Genomic DNA, 18339 nt, shown 5'->3' on the forward strand with positions numbered 1-18339 from the left:
GTTTCATACTTCTAATAGTATGAGATTTCTTGTTCTGATATGTATGACTGTATCTGTATGAGGGTTGTAGTTGACATTCATTCATATCATACAGTCAATAGTTAGATGAAAAAGGGTATACAGTATTCGCTTTTTATGCTTTAAGAGGTTACCAATCTTTAAACATCGTAATAAATCATAAATTATTTTTGTAAGCTTAATGATATTATTATTATTTACCAAAACTTTTAGTCAATTGTGAAACTTAATAAAATAGTTCATATAAATCAGTTTTAGAAAATTGACATATATAACCAATGTAATTATAATTTATATGAGGATTCATTTATTTGTGGACCCAAAATATGATGTTATTTATTTACCAAAATATCTATAAGAAGTTAATAAATTATATTCAATTTCTTTGACACAAATTAAAATTTGAACTTGGCTGCCAAATATTCCTTAACATAAGTTTTTTTCTCCAATGCATATCTTACTCTCTTTATTTCAAATTTACTTTCCCTTAAATTAGAGAGCTTGACTTCCATATAGACCAAGATTCACTTATACAATTTCCTTAAACATTAAACGTACTCGTGAGCGTATTCCACAAAACCCAATATCAAAATCTTCGCCATTTGACGATTCATTCACTTACACTATATTTTGTTTATACAAAACAAAGTAGCTGGATCAATGGCATCATCACGTAAATATTTCGCTCTGGCTCTTTTCGCAGTCTCAATAAAGTTTTGTTATTGCCATAATGAGACTATAGATGTTGCTGGATGGGGGGCCGCCGGTGTTACTTGGTACGGTGAACCTGAAGGCGCCGGTAGTACCGGTACGTTATAATATTATATATATATATACATTTTTGGTATCATAATCTTACATATTTGTTAAAGCGCTAAATACATAATTTTTTAGAGTAGGAATTCCTTTGAACATGATGCTTATATATATATATATATATGTAGGAGGAGCTTGTGGGTACGGTTCCGCGGTTGCTAATCCACCGTTATACGCGATGGTTTCAGCCGGAGGCCCTTCACTGTTCAACAATGGATCAGGATGTGGAACATGTTATCGGGTTCGTATGAATATATATAGGACAAGATCAATAGTAATGTATGTAACATAGAATTTCTTGCCTAAAAAAAAGAAAAGAATTAATGTCTTTCTTGCTGGCTGAATTAATATTTTTAAGGTAACGTATAAGTCTAGAATGACCATTAAGTTATTTGGTTGTGGTCAGATTGCATTTGTTTAGGAAAAAAGAAAATTAGATATGAAAGTCTGAGTGTATATGATATGGTTACAACAAGATTTTATCTTTTATCAACTATATTGTAAATGTCAACATTTTCTTTATTATATAGATTGTGTGCAGCGGGAATCCAGCATGCTCGGGGAGACCAATAACAGTGACGATAACCGACGAGTGTCCCGGTGGTCCTTGCTCCTCCAAAGCAGTCCACTTTGATCTTAGCGGCAGAGCCACGGGTGCCTTAGCCAAACCTGGCCAAGCCTATCGACTTCGATCCGCTGGTGTTCTACGTGTTTACTACAAACGGTACTTACATACTCACTGAAAATTATATATAATATGTCTTTGAAAAACAATTGTATTAAATATTATTGATCTAACAAGAAAAAATCCATAAATCAACAATAACTAGTTTTAACGTTTATTGTTATATCAAACAAAAATTTATTCAATTAAAATATTTTTCATACCTAAGTAATTTGTTATTACTTTTTACCAATACGAATTGTGATTTTTTTTTCTTAATTATCAGCACGGCGTGTTTATATCGAGGAACTAACATAGCTTTCCGAATGGACGCTGGGGCAAATCCATACTACATTGCATTTGTTGTCGAGTATGAAGATGGCGATGGAGATTTGGCCTCCGTTAAGATTCAACCCGCCGGCAGAAACTTCATGCCCATGCAAGAAATGAGGTCTGCCGTATGGAAGATCAACTCCGGAAGTGCTCTAAGAGGTCCATTCAACATCAGACTTACCTCTCGTGAGACTCATAAAGTAGTCGTTGCTCAGAATGTTATTCCGACATATTGGAAGCCCGACAAAACTTACCGTTCAATTGTTAACTTTCATTAGAATTTTCTTTGTCATTTTGTAATTCAACACTTTTTCCTAGTCAGAAAACAATATAGAAAACTTATAATATAAAGTAATGGATAATAAAAAGATATATGACTTATCAATATCAGACCATAATACTATATTATATTTTCTGACATTCCTTTAATTAATCAGGGCTCTTTTCACCAATATGATAACTATATATAGAATTACCTGCCTTTGAATAATTATGCTGTTTTTTTTAAAGAGTAATTATCAAGTTGGTTACGAGGTACTAACGAAGACCAAATCCATCAACTTATCTCTGCATAGTGCATACTGAAAAAGCATGAAAGCAAAAATAAAATGCTTAGACTAATCATTTTACTAGAATTGATTTGTTCCAATTTCCAAATAATCTCAAGATTATATCCCAATTCTACATTAGAAAAAAGCATAAGTAAATAAATTGATACACGTTAGACCCTTTGCCATTAATATTAGAAGAAATTGGTATTGTATATAGACTAGATATAAATCCAACCTCTGCCAGACTTCACTTCCCATATACAAACAGATACATCAGTTCGAATCAAACTATGATAAAATTTTAAGAGATTAGCCTATTCAACTTAAGTGATCAAAGTCGTAATGCTCTCTATCTCTAATGGGCCTATATATCAAAGGACTTTTCTTATGCAAGTTGAGAAGCATCGAATGTTACCAAAAGTAATAAATTTCAAACGAATATTGTAAATAAAACTCGTAATAACGTATTTGGATGACAAAAAAAGACTCGTATAACATCGAATGCTCACGCCGCTTTTCAGGGCGATTTGGAGAACCGGCCATACTTGTCACTCCATTGACAACTTTTAATTTTTTTTTTTCCATTTTAGTTGACTTATATATCCACTCAATTAAATATTTATAAAAATAATAAAATAACAACATATGAGCGTACGTAATCTCTAAATTGCAATTATGCTTTATGTAAATTTTACGCCTCTTGTTAGTTGACTTCATCAAGAGTATTGCTTCGTTCGATTTATTCATCGACCAAATTGATAAACCTATATGCATTAAAAAAAAAAAAAAAGCTACCACTATCTAAGGATGTAAGATGCTGACAGTAATAAGTAACACATATGCTTGCATATACTACTTAGTTAACAAGAAAATATTAATTTGAAGGTCTAATGAGACGAGTCAACGGGATGAATTAAAGGAGTTGTGAGTTTTTTTTGGCCCTTTAAGAGAGCGAGAGAGTGGCGTAAGTGGTTTGGCACCACCATTAAGTCATGCCATTGAAGAATAATCGTAACTTTACACTTTGCGTAGACGAATTGCTTCCACAAATTTAGTTTCCAAATTTCAGTGAGGATAGAAAAGAAAAAAAAGTCTTTATGTGTTGTTAAATTACCTTCCTACGTAAGTTCTTTGAATGCATTTGTAACCGACAAAATTGTGGAACGTTGAACTTTAAATTAATTAGTTTTAAGTATTTGTGATCCGACGACTTATTACTAATTGTTGTTATAACTATAAGTAAGACTCAAACTCCTATTGCACTAACGGATGATTGAATCTTGGAATGATCAAGTTCGATGAATTGAAAAATACCACATGATCGTTGTGCGTTGTTGATCACGTTTAATACAATGTTATGAAAGAAGAAGAAATTAAAAGTGCGATGATGGTTAGGTTCGTATTAAACCAGAGGCATCATCAATATTAGTGTGGGTCCAAAGTTAGATGTGTGTTTGTAGCTTAACAATTAAACCTTTTTTTTTTTGTTGTTGTTGGTTACTCGTAGTGTGTAAACACTGAAGTAAAAAAAAAAAAGACAATTAAGCTCATAGCTATCGTCTAATCAAATCCGTGTAATCTTTCAACTTATGTCTATCTTAACAAGAACGTGTAGCAGTGTTATATTGATAAACGAAATTTATGGATTCTTGACTTTTTCATATTATTAAATATCTAACTCGGAAAGATCCAAAATCAAAGGAGTAAATCCACTAACACATTTTCTTTTGTTGCATTCTCTTAATCGTTTTATTCGAGTGATTAATGGACTTAAACTAAGATAAGAGATAATCAAATCAAATGTTAAGTAAGCCGGCTTTTTAACTTAGCTGAGGAGGAGATGATACCGTCACTGACAGTTGGCGAAACATCAACTTTTTTAGTATTTTGTTTTTAACATTAGAGAGAGATAAAGTTACTGGTGGGTGATGGATGAGTCATGAAACCGTCGTTTTGAATAACTACGTGGCTGTCACAAACTGAATAAAACAAAAATTCTCCCCCTTCATATTTGGGCAACGCTTTTGTTCTTTGTTCTCCGACTCGTCGTTACAACCCAAAAAAAAAAAAAACAATGAGGAAATGACGAAAATACCCTTCGTAGAGGTTAAGGTAAAGTAATTATTTTTGGCGTATTGGAAGTTAAAGCACCTCCCAAAATAGATAAAACTAAGCTGCGTTGCATCTGATATTTCGTTTCGGAGGTGTTTAAAATATAACTTTTTGCTATTTTTAATCCTATTGATCAGAAGGGTATTTTTGGAAATTCCAAGTTTTTTTCTTTCTCCTGTAGTAAGCAGAAACGGGCAAAGCTCGCATGTTACATTGTCCTTTCTTTCACCCTTTCATGGCAAAACGCTTTAATTAGAGATTATTATTTTCAAACAAAGAAACAAATATTTACTCTTTCTTTTTTTCCGTTTCAAAAGACTTTTATAAATATAGAGAGAGAAAGAGAGAGATAAAGAATTAAATAAAAAGAATTTAAGTTTAATAGTTTTTTTTTGTGCTCTCTTCGTCTTCTTCTTTCTTTAGTTCGTTGGTTTGCATTGCAGAAGAAGAATGCTTTTTGTCACCTACTCTCTCTTTTTGTAGTCTCTCTACTCTTTTTTCTTTGAGATATAAACCCACAAAACAGCTCTCTCTCTCTCTCTCTCTTGTGTTAAGTATCGTCGTGTTAAAGATGGAGAGATACAAGTGTAGATTTTGCTTCAAGAGCTTTATCAATGGAAGAGCTTTAGGTGGTCACATGAGATCTCACATGCTTACTCTTTCTGAAAAACCTGAACTTTACGAGTTAACTGGTGAGCAACAAGAAGAGGAGCGGCCGAGTCAACTCAGTTCCCACGACGACGACGATACGGAGTCGGATGATGCTTCTTCTTCGTCTGATGAGTTTGATCATTTAAAGAGGAATCGTAGTACTCATGATGATGGATGTGAGTTTGATTTTGCGGAAGACGACGACGACGACGTTGAAAGCGAAACCGAGTCTTCGAGGATCAACCCAACTCGGCGACGATCTAAGCGGACTCGGAAACTTGGATCGTTCGATTTCGACGACTTTAAGAAGCTTGAAACGAGCCAACCCGGTGAGTTAGTAGTGACGGAGCCAGATCATCACAGCTCAGCTTCTGATACAACGACGGAGGAAGATCTCGCCTTTTGTCTCATTATGCTATCTAGAGACAAATGGAAGCAACACAAGAAGAAGAAGACGACAAAGACACGTGTAGAAGAAGAAGATGAATGCGAAGATTACAAATCGAGCAAGAACAAAGGAGGAGGAGGAAGAGGTAGATTCAAGTGTGAGACTTGTGGTAAAGAGTTTAAATCGTATCAAGCATTAGGAGGACACAGAGCAAGCCACAAGAAGAACAAAGCATGCACGGCGAAAACAGAGCAAGTTAAAACAGAGTACGTTCATGGAGGAGTCACGGTCACGGAGAAGAGAGTTCATGAATGTCCGATCTGTTTTAGGGTTTTCATTTCAGGACAAGCACTTGGAGGTCATAAGAGATCTCACGGAAGCAGTATAGGAGCAGGAAGATTGAATGTAAATCAAATTGTTCGAATCCATAAAGACGAACAAGAAGAAGAAGTATCAATGAAACAGGGGACGATTGATCTCAATCTTCCTGCACCTAATGAAGAAGATGAAACCTCTTTGGTGTTCGATGAATGGTGATAAAAGTAACAGACTTTGCGTGATTCGGGTTGTCACAAATTGTTAAAATCATTTTTTATTGTTATTATTCTTTGTTTTTTGTTTTTTGTTTTTTTTTCTTGCGGGGGGTTTGATCGAACTAAAAATCAAAGGAGGCTACTTTTACATGTTCTAACGCCAAGTTGTTTAATTCAGTACTACTAGCCTCACGTCGTGTTGGCCTAAATCAGAGATCATTGAATTTTCTTTAGTGGATTTGTGAAGTTTTTTTTTGTTTTAAGGTAATCTAATCACATTGTATCAATTTTAGGTTATTACTGTTTAATTTTAGAAGCTAGAGAACTAAAGAGTGCCCACTTCTTCTATCTCTTTCGCCTACTATTATTAGGGGAAAAAAAAAGAAAGTCAAATCTAAAAAGAGAAGAAAATTAAAACTTTATTGGTTTTCTTATTTTGGTTTCTATATCATTTTCACTGTAGAATCAAATTTGGCCCCTTTGGCTTTGGGTTATGTGAGCTACTCACCTACTTAGAATTATTCTTCACGTATACTTTTATTCTTTTCTTATGATTGGAAACAAACTCAATGACTAATGTTTTCATCATAATCACCACTCGAGAATCAATAGATATCAACAAAGTTTGTGATTCCAGTTGTTGTAGTGATACTTCAACTAGTCTTATATCACGCAATTTGGTGGCTACTTACTAGGATTTATTGTTCACAAGTTAAAAGTCATTAAGTAAACTAAAGGCGAACCGAAGTGATGCTGGGCTTATTGCCAAAACTATTAGTTTGACAAAAGAAACGGCAGCTCTTACGAATCGATCTTGACAATCATAGTCGACTAAACCACTATACCAAGACGCATTTCCTGATAGTTTTACGTTAATGATCCTAAAGCAGATACAGATACTTACTCTACTTCCAACAAGACAATTATGATTACGAAACTCCGAAAAACTTATTACATTTAAAATTTTGAAATTATATAATCATTTTAAATAATATTAGCCACATCAAACATTGGTTTTGCAACTCAAAGATTAGAGAGCTGCAATTTGATTGGAAATGAGTGAAGTTTCTTAAGAACATATAAAGACAAAAAACTTTGCAATTTGTTTGAATAAAAGATTCAGAATTTATAGTGAAAATGGAATGTATTAGAGAGATAAGCTTCATTTACATTACATTTTTTTTGTGCCTCTGAATTGAAAAACACTCTTTGAATAGATATGTGTTGTTATTATCAATGTTCATTGTCAATTAGTATATGTTATTTTATTAGGGACATTAAGCATTCATTTTGCTATAAGATAAAATTGATGACTTGTGCTGCAATTTGTATTTTTTAAATTATAATAAATATGCAATTTTTTTTTTACTGCGGTAGATGCAATTACCTGTTACATTAAGAAAAGAAAAAGAAAAAAAAAAAAAAAAAAAAAAAAACAAGTTCAAGGCTAATTAACACAAATATGGGTTTCGAACTTTCGATAGAGAAGAAGAAGACCAATAAATAATTAAGTAACTAATTCATCACGCTAAATTATTCTCGGCCCGTCGTCGTTTATGTTTTTATTATGGGTCTGTCTGTAAAATACGGCCCAATATAGAAATCATTGGCCCAATAGTTAGACATTTTACTCGTCTTATAAAGTAAAAAAAAAAATCTGCTCATTAAAATACCAAGGAAAAAAAAAGAGAATTACAAATAAATATTACGATAAATGCCATTTTTCCCGTATAATTAAGAGGCTGATTATACTTTTTGTGTTCTAAATTAAGATGACTTGACTGGAACAACAAACTAGCTAGCAACATCATCAAGGAATAGGTATGGGAGAAGAGAGGTGAACAGATCGGAGAACAAGATCGGAATCGGAAAGATTTAGCGGCGGAAGTGAGAATGCACTATAAGTCGAACTTCCTCTTCTCATCTCTCTCATTGTCAACAACGCCACGACCGTATTCCTAAATATACCTTCTCCCGCCGCTGCCGAAGTCACAGCCGCGGATCTTTCGTAACCCTCCTCCGCCACCTTCGCGGGAAACACCGCGTCCATCGTCGTCTCCCACTCTCTCACTAGTCTTGAAACAAGATCAGTCTTGAAAAAAGGCTGATGAAGAACCTTTTGAATAAACGGTGATCTTATTCCTCCTCCTCTTCTCTTGTCGTACTTCTTTAATATCTTTGCTAATCCTATAGATACATATATACATGTGTTTCTCTCCGATCAAGATTTTGAACATTTCAGTAATAAACTTAACTTCTACTTCAGTTTTAGTCTCACCAGTGTAATTGATGTTACTGTAGTTGACAAGAAGAACCATTTCTCCATGGAAATTGACTATATCCTTTCTGATCTCACCAATCTCCAATCTAAACATTTCTTCATTGTCTCCACATTTCTCAACCAATCTCTGAATCCGATATTGCAATTCCTTACACATATTGTATATTTCATATTAATTATATATCCCACTAGCTCTATTTAAAGATTGAGTTCACATATGTATTGTTATAATATGTAAAGAAACTTCCACAAAAACACATTTAAAAATTCACCAGATAACACATAATAATCCAAGTTTCTGTTAGTATTAGAGATAAAACAAATAAACAAATCTAGGTGGATGATTTCTATATGTCTCACTTTTATAAAAATAAATCGTCCTCAGATCGATTATTTTTTCACATTTTATAGTTATAACTTATAATATATATCAACCAATAAAAAATAAGAATCATTTTCTCCTACATTTATTGAAACACTATATGTAGTTAGATCAGTTTGACTCGGTAAACAAATCTGTTTTTGTATAATTCATACCTTGTGGTGGATGATGAAATCTTCTTCTTGTTCCACAAAGAAAGCATTAAACTTGTCGATCTCTGCGTTCAACAAACCAACGAATATAGATTCAGCCGGAGCAGGAGATGAGATCAGGTTCTTGAGTTCCTTGTAACGGAGAAACTTGTCTCGCCACTCCGGCAACGACTCTTGTATCTGTTCTTTAATCCTCTTTCCAAACTTCATCAAAAATATAAACTCAAATTCTTATTATATTTTATTTTGGTCAGGGAGGAAATGAATAAGATAATGAGATTGGAGGAAGAAGGAAGAGGGTAATATAGAGATATATAAATAGTGGTTGTGTAAAAGAATATGAAAGAGGATATGCTTAGCTTTGGCGTGACGATGTGTTGTGAATGTGGCATGTAATAAAGAGAGATGAAAAAAAATTAAAAGGTTGATTTTATTTTTTTGTTGTTGTTTGATCATGTAGGAAAAAAAAAAAGAAGATTAAAAATCCTTGGTATATTCGGTCTCTAAACTCCTTCTCTCTTTGAGTCTTATGTTTGAAATTTGTTGGGGGTTTTTTAATTTTATTTTTGACCGGACCTTTTATGGTATGTTTGGTATATTACATGTGTTTTGTTGATTTCATGCTATCTTTTTATTTTATTTCTCAAGGTATAAACTATAGAATTTTAAGTTGATTCCTCGATCAACTATTTTTATTAATCATTTTAATTAATTGTTGGGAAATGCATGCTGCTGATGTGACTGTGAGAGAGTCGCGTACTCGAGAGACCGTCGTGCATAAAGACAGGAAGAAATTGCCGGGACGTTTTGTGAGATTAGAGCCGAAACTGACTAAAATGACCCAGACCCGTGACCAGAATTCAGGGGTAAAATGGTAAAATAATAAGATCTTCGTGGAGTTAAACAAAGTTAATAGACAAAGAGAATTCAAAAATTCCAAGAGAATCAATCAAGCATCTGTTGTTGTTTGGTAAAGGTTTGGTAGTACAATTCCCATTAAGATGGACTCGTTGTTTCAAGGCCCAAACACAAACAAATCCATCACTAGATAAGTCCATAGAACAACTAAACTCTAATGAAATATATATATAAGCTTCTATATTTACGGAGTAATAAAACAAAACATTGAAATTACAAGTATTGAAGTATAATATACTAAACTAAATCGATGGAATATATATAAGCTTCATATATTTGGAGACAATGATATGCAAAAAACCATACCGAAATGCATGACAAAGTGTCAAAGTCCAGTCGTTCGTTAATTTTGAAAGAGTAAGAATATAAAATTTGCTTTACTTTTCTTTCATCAATAATTTTTTTGCACAAAAAACGAATATATTCAAACAAATAGCCAAAAAAACTGAATTAAATCTTGTGTCTAAAATTTTCTATTGGTCACATGGTATCTCAGCTAAAAAGTTGCTAATATCAATTTTATAGGTTTAAAACAAACGCAAATTTCAACATATTAATGTAATATATTTTGCATTTATAAAAAAATTTGTAATATATTATTGTATTTATAAGAAATTCAAAAGATTAATATAATGGTTAAATATGATATATATCGTAAAATATGATATACATGTTAAAATGATTATATACTTTTTAAATTAGCGATATACAACAATGATACAAAGTCCTCAAACCCTAATTTCAAGATTTGAGAGTCTCCCTTGTATATGATTGCAGTTCAACAATGGATAGCCAAAATAATTAAAGCTTGTCCATAGCCCCACTACAAGATGTAAACATTCTTTTAAAAAAAATAATTTTTATAAAAACAGATCAGAAAATCAAATCAAAATAACTTAGTTTTTCTTAATAGATATGAAAATACTTACATGTAGGTCAATCAAAATATTTTTAATGATTATTTTTTGAAGTTTACAAAAACATTAATTTTAATGAATTTATTGTAGAGAATACTTACTAATTTGATCAATTATTATGTAGTTTATATTTTATTGATTTAGGCGCTATGTTTAAGAGGGAAGAGGAATTAATAAAAAAAAAAAAAAAAACTAGAGGGAAAGCCAAAATAAATGTTTTTGTTTATTTATAATATACAAACAAAACGAAAGTCGTGGTTTTCGCTGGTCAAAAAAATAGGAAAAGAATTCGAATGACAGTTATACCCCTGACCACGCTCCTTGAGAAGATGAACGAATAAGGGCATAATAATAATATTAAGTGAGTCTTTTTCCTCCGGTCTTAAATTATTTTTTAAAGAGACGGCAAAGAGATTAGAGATAGAAGACATACGTTGCTGTCCCACGTTCTTCTTCTTTCTTTTTGTCTACGTGTTTTACTCTCTCTCTTTCTCTCTCTGTTGTTTGACGACCACCGGAGGAGAACAGAGTCACCGCACCAAATATTCATTTTGCCTTCTTAAAGGTTTGATTTTTATTTTCTTCTTTATTAATCAATTGAATCGAGAATAAAACATTTCCCGGCGATCTCATCAGAAATGAGTAACGAGCTTCTCACCATCGATCCTGTCGACCTTCAATTCCCTTGTAAGCTTTTTTTCCTCAGTTTTTTTCAATCATTCTCGTATTTCTGATTTAGATCTAACTCTGTTTTCCTCAAATTACTCTAGTTTAATGATTTTTGAATCGTTGTTGATGTATATAGTTGAGTTGAAGAAGCAGATCTCTTGTTCTCTCTATCTTGGTAACAAGACTGACAATTATGTCGCCTTCAAGGTGAATTTTCAAATTTTTGAATTCCTCTTTTCAAAATTCTTCTCTTTTTATCTTGGAGATGGTTTTTGTGTGTATCTTAATGTTTTTCATGTGTCAATTTTTTTTTTCCATAAAAAAAGGTTAAGACGACGAATCCAAAGAAGTATTGCGTTAGGCCTAATACTGGTGTTGTTCATCCCAGATCCTCTTCTGAAGTCTTAGGTTTGTCTATCTCTCTCTCTCTCTGTCTCTTTCATTTTGTAATTGGCAGAAGATTAGGAATTTTACTAGTTTGTGGGATCATGGATGGTTTTTTCGGTTTTTGTCTTGGTAAATTAGTGACCATGCAAGCTCAAAAGGAAGCTCCTGCTGATATGCAGTGTAAAGACAAGTTCTTGCTTCAATGTGTTGTGGCTAGTCCCGGAGCCACCCCCAAGGATGTTACTCATGAGATGGTATTCATTCTCATTATTATCATCTGAGCACTTTCTGATTTGGAATATATGATTGAAATATGTGGTTTCTTCTTATAGCTCTGTTTTTATTCTTGTGTGTAATAATGAAACATTGCAGTTTAGCAAAGAGGCAGGGCATCGAGTTGAGGAGACTAAATTGAAAGTTATATATGTTGCTCCACCACGACCACCATCACCCGTTCGAGAAGGATCTGAAGAGGGCTCCTCACCTAGGGCTTCTGTCTCTGATAATGGCAATGCTTCTGACTTTACTGCTGTAAGTATACACCTCTTCTTATTACTTATATAGCCAAAATTAAGAAGAGATATCGTACATGTTGCTTTTTCTTTTCTTGTACTTGGTGTTGATTTCCTTGCTTTAATTTTAGGCTCCAAGATTTAGCGCCGACAGGTTTGATGCTCAGGACAACTCATCTGAGGTAATTTAATAACCCCATCTGATACACTTTCATGATACTGAGCTGCCAGCACATGAGTTTTTTATACCATTAGACTACCTACATTAGTTTACCATTCAAACCTATGGAATTCTCTTTTTGTTATCAGGTGGTTTAGAGCAGTTAGGCTCTTTTTGTTTATGAGTGAAATATTTACCTTGTTTGAAGCTTTCACCAATGTGTTAGCAGTGTTGAGTACCTCAATAGTGTGATCTAGATGAATATGGTTTCCTCTGTTGTAGTTTTAGGCTTTTTTACTAATCACTTTATGCATGCAATTGCATTAGTCTAAGCTGCAACAAACCTACTACAATAGCTATTAATTGGCACAATTTTTACCATTGAAGTTAGGAGACCTGAGTGGTCATTCTATTTCATGTAATTTTGATACCTATCGATTTGTTTGATATCAGGCAAGAGCACTCGTCTCAAGACTCACTGAGGAAAAGAACTCTGCGGTTCAACTGAACAACAGGCTTCAACAAGAATTGGTAAGCAACTTTCACCCGATCCTTGTATCCTTTGAAACTATTCCTCATGGTGGTTGTTTTAAGAATCAAAGAAAATATTTGTCTGCGATGATGGGTAATAGATGATTGATTAGCAACACTTTCATTACTAGTTTCCGTGGTTTTATTGAAGCAGCCATGTTCTTGTCGAAACAAGAAACCTCTCTGATAACAAAAAGATTTGAAATTGCAGGATCAGTTGCAGCGCGAAAGCAAGAGAAGTCAGAGTGGGGGAATCCCATTAATGTACGTTCTTCTTGTTGGACTAATCGGTCTAATCTTGGGATACATTATGAAGAGCACATGATCTTATCCGTTTCGAAAAACCCCACAAGTCTCAAAGTGCTTGCTTAAACAGCATCGACATAGAAAGAAAAGAAAAAGGAAAATCAAATTGTGTGAGGAGGGAGGACACATCATCTTCTCTTCTGTCTTTTATCGTCGTCTTCACATGAAAAATCTCAACTTAGAACGTTAGAGGATTTTTATTTACGTTTTCGTTAAAGACTTAGAATTTTTTACACATGCTCCTTTTGTTTTCCTCTTTTTCTACTTTGTAAACCCAAACGACTTTTGTTTGTTTGTCTTCTCTCCACTAACTCCTTTCTCTATCTTAGTCTCATCTTTGTAATGTTTTCCTTAAAACAAATAAATAAATGTTACTCTGTTTGCGACCAAGAAACAGCACACTTGTGATTTCATCAGCACATAAGAACAGCACCAAACACACAAAAAAACACTCTAAACAAGATGGGCTCAAAAATGTTAAGTATTCATGAACTATTTTTATAAATAATTTCTGAATTAAAATATAATTTAATTTCAAAGAAATCTAAGAGCTATATTTTATTTATAATAAAAAGCCTAAAGTAGTATTTAAATACTATAATTTATTTGTAGGTGGTAATAATTTCAAATTAAATAATTTAACATAAGATAACATTAATATGATCCCGGACACACACACTCACTTCATCTTACCTCTTTTCTTTCTATATCATATGGGTTTAATATTGGAGTCATATGGTGAAAGGAGCAATGGCGTCTTTTGCTGAACCGGTTTTATCGACTTCTCTCTGTACATGTCCTTGCCGTAGAAAACCCCTAATTCTTCCCCTTTCCTTGGCATATTCGAGTCTACGTCTCGTCAGTGATCCCAAACCATTGTTTCGTTCAGGCCTTGGTCGAGTTTCAGTTAAACGGCGTTTCCTCACAGCCGTTGCTCGAGCTGAATCAGACCAGCTTGGTGATGATGACAACTCAAAGGTACTAACTTTATCCTCTGTTCTCCTCGAATTCTAACTTTAGATGAAGCAAGTCGACATTGACCGAGATGGAGAGATAGAAAGACTCAATTTTTAAGCTTAATTGACAAGTGACTTGATAGTGTTTAGGGATGTGAATCTGCTTAATTGCTATCAGAGTGTATTAGTGAGTTGATCATTTTCAGGTCAGTGATTCCTCAATTGTTCATTCTTTTTTTTAGGGAATTGATAGAATACATCATGACTTGCAAAATGTGGAAGATAAGCAGAAGAAAGCAAGCCAGCTTAAGAAAAGAGTAGTCTTTGGTATTGGCATTGGATTACCTGTTGGATGTGTTGTGTTAGCTGGAGGATGGGTTTTCACAGTAGCTTTAGCAGCTTCTGTTTTTATTGGTTCCCGTGAATATTTCGAGCTCGTTAGTAGTAGAGGCATAGCTAAAGGAATGACACCTCCTCCACGATATGTATCTCGAGTTTGCTCAGTTGTATGTGCCCTTATGCCATTACTTACTCTGTGAGTTTAGCTAAAACCCTCTACTTCGAAGCTTTATCTTGTTTGTTATCCATGTGATATGACTTATCTTATTTAACATGAAAATCTTTTCTAGGTACTTTGGTAACATTGATATATTGGTGACATCCGCAGCATTTGTTGTTGCAATAGCATTGTTAGTACAGAGAGGTTCCCCGCGTTTTGCTCAGCTGAGTAGTACAATGTTTGGTCTATTTTACTGTGGTTATCTCCCATGTTTCTGGGTCAAGCTTCGCTGTGGTTTAGCTGCTCCTGCGCTTAACACTGGCAAGCTCTCGCCTTCTCTCCTTATTATATCTCAAATGTTCAGTTTATTGAGACAAAAGCTCTCTGCTCTCTCCTACTCCGTATGTCCTTTTGACCAGTTTTCTTTCTTTTTTATTCTATAGGTATTGGAAGGACATGGCCAATTCTTTTTGGTGGTCAAGCTCATTGGACAGTTGGACTAGTGGCAACATTGATTTCATTCAGCGGTGTAATTGCGACAGACACATTTGCTTTTCTCGGTGGCAAGGTAACACCAATAATGATGCCTCTTTTTATAACTCTATAACCACTTTGAAGTTGATTTAAACTATAAAAAGTGCAGGCTTTTGGTAGGACACCTCTTACTAGTATCAGTCCCAAGAAGACATGGGAAGGGACTTTTGTAGGACTTGTTGGTTGTATAGCCATTACCATTTTACTCTCTAAATCTCTCAGTTGGCCTCAATCTCTGTTCAGGTACTCAGAGATTTCATTTTGGTCTATCGAAACTCGGTTTCCCGTTATATCTCTCTGTTTCTGAATTGGTTCATTTGTTTTTTTGTTTCCTCAGCTCAATAGCTTTTGGGTTTCTCAACTTCTTTGGGTCAGTCTTTGGTGATCTTACTGAATCAATGATCAAGCGTGATGCGGGCGTCAAAGACTCTGGTTCACTCATCCCAGGACATGGTAAAGTCACCCTTAATTCATACATAAATCAACGCCATTCTTCTCACGCCCGCTACTTCTGATTTCCTTTCACTCCATGCTCGCAGGTGGAATATTAGATAGAGTTGATAGCTACATTTTCACCGGCGCACTAGCTTATTCATTCATCAAAACATCCTTAAGACTTTACGGAGTTTGATTGGTCTACCGGAAACACCATAGCTTCAGGAAACCTACAAGCATTTCCACGGCAGTGTTCAGTGTTGTTGCCTTCGAGAGATCCGTAGGAGGTGGAAGCAGAGCCTGGGTAGGTTGCTTCTTGGTACGATGTAACAACCGGTTTGCGTTGGTTTATGTTTGATAGTTGACCCAAAAGGGCAGTCTTTAGGAGTGCATATTTTGGTAGTCAGTCATACGAAGTTTTTTATATTCATGTTTTAAGTTTTTAGATAAACTGTAAGCTTATTAAGAACTTTTTCTATTTATGAAAAATGTATAGAGTTTTAACTTCATTAAACTACCATAAACATGATTAATGCTGAATTGCAATTATTTTGATGGTAATTGACTGATAGGTCTACCTACCATGACCCTTGACGCTGCTCAATCCAAACTTGCCCAATATATATATATATTTTTTTTGATATCTATAATTTTGAGATCTATTTCTACAATATAAAGATTTTGATTTTGATTTTTTTTGTTATTGTTGGTTTTATGTTTTGTTTATTTTTGTCTTCTTTCGTAGAAAATGGATAAAAACTAAAAAGAGGTCATGAGAAAAGAAACTTAAAAATGATGACTAAAAATGATGTGGGGTTGATAGAGAATGCGTTGTTCCCAAGCAGACTTTTATAATTCGAGTTGAGAATAAAAAGGCAAATTAATTTATTTTTAAAGAAGAACCAAAACAAAATTAAAAAAGAAGAAATGATTGGGAAGACGAAGACATTGGTGGAGCGAGCATCAGCCTAAGATTTTGTATCTATCAAAATTTATTCCTTTCTTATCAATTGTCACAAAGAAAAAATATTTGTAATAAAATTTCTACTATAAAAGAAAAAGAAAATAAACAGATGTAATATGTAAGCACGTAGGTGTGTGCATGAACCGGTGTTTCTCTTAATTAATGTCTAAAAGTAAAAAAATTATGAAGCTTTCTTTGGCAGTCATGGAGACAAAAGTGTCTGTTGTCGGTTTGGCTCCATGTTTTAATTCACGTTATTATATTTCTTAGTTTCAAATTCTCATAGTATGCATCTTATTGATGACGTATATGACTTTTTTGTTTTAGTTTTTTAAAGTTATAAGTTAAAGCTGATTGCTTTTTTATATTGTCAAAAAGCTGATAATTTCGAAATTAGGCAACCAAAACAAAAACATTTCATACAAAGTAACATGCAAACCTCGATCCGCTACTAGAGGAGGTGTCACAACCAAAACTTTTTTAAACTATTAAATTTATTTTTCTTCGTTTCCTGTTTACTTTTTTTTTTTTCTAATTTAAAAATAATTTAAACATGACTTTGGAAAGGTCTTTCAAGATTTCAATTTTTTTGTTTGTAAAATTATTCCTCCAATATATAAGCCGAAAGTAGAATAAAACCAGAACAAAATTTTACAATGTTTTTCTCTTATAATATTAACCGCACCCAAAAAAAACAAAAACTTAATCGAGTGTTTTAATAGTTAGGTAAGATGCTAGTGGATTAGATATAGATCTTCTTAGTAAAATAAAGAAGACAATAATTGATATAAACAGACACATTAATTTGTTTTAGTTTTAATCCAGCCAATCTATAAAATTACACGTTTTTTAGCTACTACGGGTTATGGTCACGATTAAACAAGAAGTACACCGACGTCATTAAAACTATCTATGTATATCGATATAAGTTAAATGAAGCGGTTGGTCAGAAATCAAGACCGTCCAATTTAGTTAACATATATAGAAAGTTTTATAATCAAAAACTGAAGAGATTATAATATCAAAGCACCAATGACTTTACGACCATGTGATTTCACGAACAAAAGTCGTATTACAATAATGCATGCATTTGTATATTTAAAATCTAAAAAAGCTTAGGAATACATTTAATCCCTACACATCTAAATAAACATTGTACGCAAATTAAAGTGCTAACCTTTTTATGACAGGAAAAAAAAAAACTTTTTCATGGCCATAACTGAGGGAAAGAAGAAAGAAAAAATACGTTAGGGACCCGAGACGATTAAACAAACATTCAACCTTGGAAGCTCCAAAAACCCATATGATAAATTCAATTAGCTTTCACTTTTTGGTTCTATGTTTTTAATACTATATACAAATTACTTGATGGAAATGTCCATGTACCGTGGGGATATTCACTAATTCTACATTACAATATAATAACAAGATAAAATGGTTTCTTAATTCAAAGTTGATGTCTTATCCTTTCATAGGACCTTAACCTTAACAACAGCGTTTTCCACAAATCAAGTTTAGTCTAAAGTAGAATGTTTGTATGCATAAACTCGAGTTATGTAGACTATATATGAAGATCCTGATAACAAATACTAATCCACATGATTTGAATTAAGCATACCTCTTCTGCATATTTCTATTTTTGGATAAGAGATTTATATGCATAAACTCGG

The 18339-nt window shown here is 33.5% G+C and overlaps 5 protein-coding genes across 6 annotated transcripts; 4 read left to right on the top strand and 1 right to left on the bottom strand.

The window, feature by feature from the left end:
- Window positions 1-583: 583 nt before the first annotated feature.
- On the top strand, window positions 584-2182 carry LOC104784417 (expansin-B4-like). Its single transcript, XM_010509445.2, has 4 exons — window positions 584-826; window positions 963-1075; window positions 1365-1558; window positions 1785-2182. Exons 1-4 carry the CDS (start codon window positions 679-681, stop codon window positions 2107-2109), a joined length of 780 nt encoding a protein of 259 aa, XP_010507747.2. The 5' UTR covers window positions 584-678; the 3' UTR covers window positions 2110-2182.
- Window positions 2183-4736: 2554 nt separating this feature from the next.
- LOC104783063 (zinc finger protein ZAT4-like) lies at window positions 4737-6299 on the top strand. The gene has a single exon (XM_010508146.3). The coding sequence runs from the start codon at window positions 5066-5068 to the stop codon at window positions 6068-6070; it is 1005 nt and encodes a 334-aa protein (XP_010506448.1). The 5' UTR covers window positions 4737-5065; the 3' UTR covers window positions 6071-6299.
- A 1406-nt stretch (window positions 6300-7705) lies between these two features.
- Window positions 7706-9496, bottom strand: LOC104783064 (SPX domain-containing protein 3). Its single transcript, XM_010508147.3, has 3 exons — window positions 8885-9496; window positions 8345-8495; window positions 7706-8253 (listed from the first exon to the last, which is right to left on the bottom strand). The coding sequence occupies exons 1-3, from the start codon at window positions 9089-9091 to the stop codon at window positions 7877-7879; spliced, it is 735 nt and encodes a 244-aa protein (XP_010506449.2). The 5' UTR covers window positions 9092-9496; the 3' UTR covers window positions 7706-7876.
- Window positions 9497-11118: 1622 nt separating this feature from the next.
- Window positions 11119-13675, top strand: LOC104783065 (vesicle-associated protein 1-2). 2 transcript variants are annotated; one of them, XM_010508149.3, is made up of 9 exons: window positions 11119-11281; window positions 11353-11403; window positions 11522-11592; window positions 11712-11793; window positions 11911-12026; window positions 12145-12303; window positions 12416-12466; window positions 12898-12975; window positions 13187-13675. In XM_010508149.3, the coding sequence occupies exons 2-9, from the start codon at window positions 11355-11357 to the stop codon at window positions 13298-13300; spliced, it is 720 nt and encodes a 239-aa protein (XP_010506451.2). In that variant the 5' UTR covers window positions 11119-11281; window positions 11353-11354; the 3' UTR covers window positions 13301-13675. The 2 variants fall into 2 exon arrangements, with proteins under 2 accessions (XP_010506451.2, XP_087367366.1); XM_087511240.1 differs by having other exon boundaries at window positions 11145-11281; window positions 11712-12026.
- A 267-nt stretch (window positions 13676-13942) lies between these two features.
- LOC104783066 (phosphatidate cytidylyltransferase 4, chloroplastic) lies at window positions 13943-16214 on the top strand. The gene is made up of 7 exons (XM_010508150.3): window positions 13943-14259; window positions 14480-14772; window positions 14867-15057; window positions 15180-15304; window positions 15380-15513; window positions 15608-15723; window positions 15810-16214. Exons 1-7 carry the CDS (start codon window positions 14017-14019, stop codon window positions 15899-15901), a joined length of 1194 nt encoding a protein of 397 aa, XP_010506452.1. The 5' UTR covers window positions 13943-14016; the 3' UTR covers window positions 15902-16214.
- The last annotated feature ends 2125 nt before the right edge of the window (window positions 16215-18339 follow it).

The sequence above is a fragment of the Camelina sativa genome, chromosome 4 (genome assembly GCF_030686135.1).
Source record: "Camelina sativa cultivar CO46 ecotype springtype chromosome 4, ASM3068613v1".
NCBI classification, from domain to species: Eukaryota; Viridiplantae; Streptophyta; class Magnoliopsida; order Brassicales; family Brassicaceae; genus Camelina; species Camelina sativa.

What these genes read in the sequence shown, in the direction of transcription:
- LOC104784417 (XM_010509445.2), top strand. Translation starts at nt 679, where the DNA reads ATGGCATCATCACGTAAATATTTCGCTCTGGCTCTTTTCGCAGTCTCA. An exon ending in GATGTGGAACATGTTATCGG is followed by an intron (nt 1,076 to 1,364) that starts GTTCGTATGAAT and finishes TTTATTATATAG; the next exon opens with ATTGTGTGCAGCGGGAATCC. An exon ending in CTACGTGTTTACTACAAACG is followed by an intron (nt 1,559 to 1,784) that starts GTACTTACATAC and finishes CTTAATTATCAG; the next exon opens with CACGGCGTGTTTATATCGAG.
- LOC104783066 (XM_010508150.3), top strand. Translation starts at nt 14,017, where the DNA reads ATGGTGAAAGGAGCAATGGCGTCTTTTGCTGAACCGGTTTTATCGACT. An exon ending in TGGCCTCAATCTCTGTTCAG is followed by an intron (nt 15,514 to 15,607) that starts GTACTCAGAGAT and finishes TTGTTTCCTCAG; the next exon opens with CTCAATAGCTTTTGGGTTTC. An exon ending in TTCACTCATCCCAGGACATG is followed by an intron (nt 15,724 to 15,809) that starts GTAAAGTCACCC and finishes CCATGCTCGCAG; the next exon opens with GTGGAATATTAGATAGAGTT.
- LOC104783064 (XM_010508147.3), bottom strand. Translation starts at nt 9,091, where the DNA reads ATGAAGTTTGGAAAGAGGATTAAAGAACAGATACAAGAGTCGTTGCCG. An exon ending in ATTTCATCATCCACCACAAG is followed by an intron (nt 8,496 to 8,884) that starts GTATGAATTATA and finishes AATATGTGTAAG; the next exon opens with GAATTGCAATATCGGATTCA. An exon ending in CAGTAACATCAATTACACTG is followed by an intron (nt 8,254 to 8,344) that starts GTGAGACTAAAA and finishes ATGTATCTATAG; the next exon opens with GATTAGCAAAGATATTAAAG.
- LOC104783063 (XM_010508146.3), top strand. Translation starts at nt 5,066, where the DNA reads ATGGAGAGATACAAGTGTAGATTTTGCTTCAAGAGCTTTATCAATGGA.
- LOC104783065 (XM_087511240.1), top strand. Translation starts at nt 11,355, where the DNA reads ATGAGTAACGAGCTTCTCACCATCGATCCTGTCGACCTTCAATTCCCT. An exon ending in TGTCGACCTTCAATTCCCTT is followed by an intron (nt 11,404 to 11,521) that starts GTAAGCTTTTTT and finishes TGATGTATATAG; the next exon opens with TTGAGTTGAAGAAGCAGATC. An exon ending in AGGATGTTACTCATGAGATG is followed by an intron (nt 12,027 to 12,144) that starts GTATTCATTCTC and finishes GAAACATTGCAG; the next exon opens with TTTAGCAAAGAGGCAGGGCA.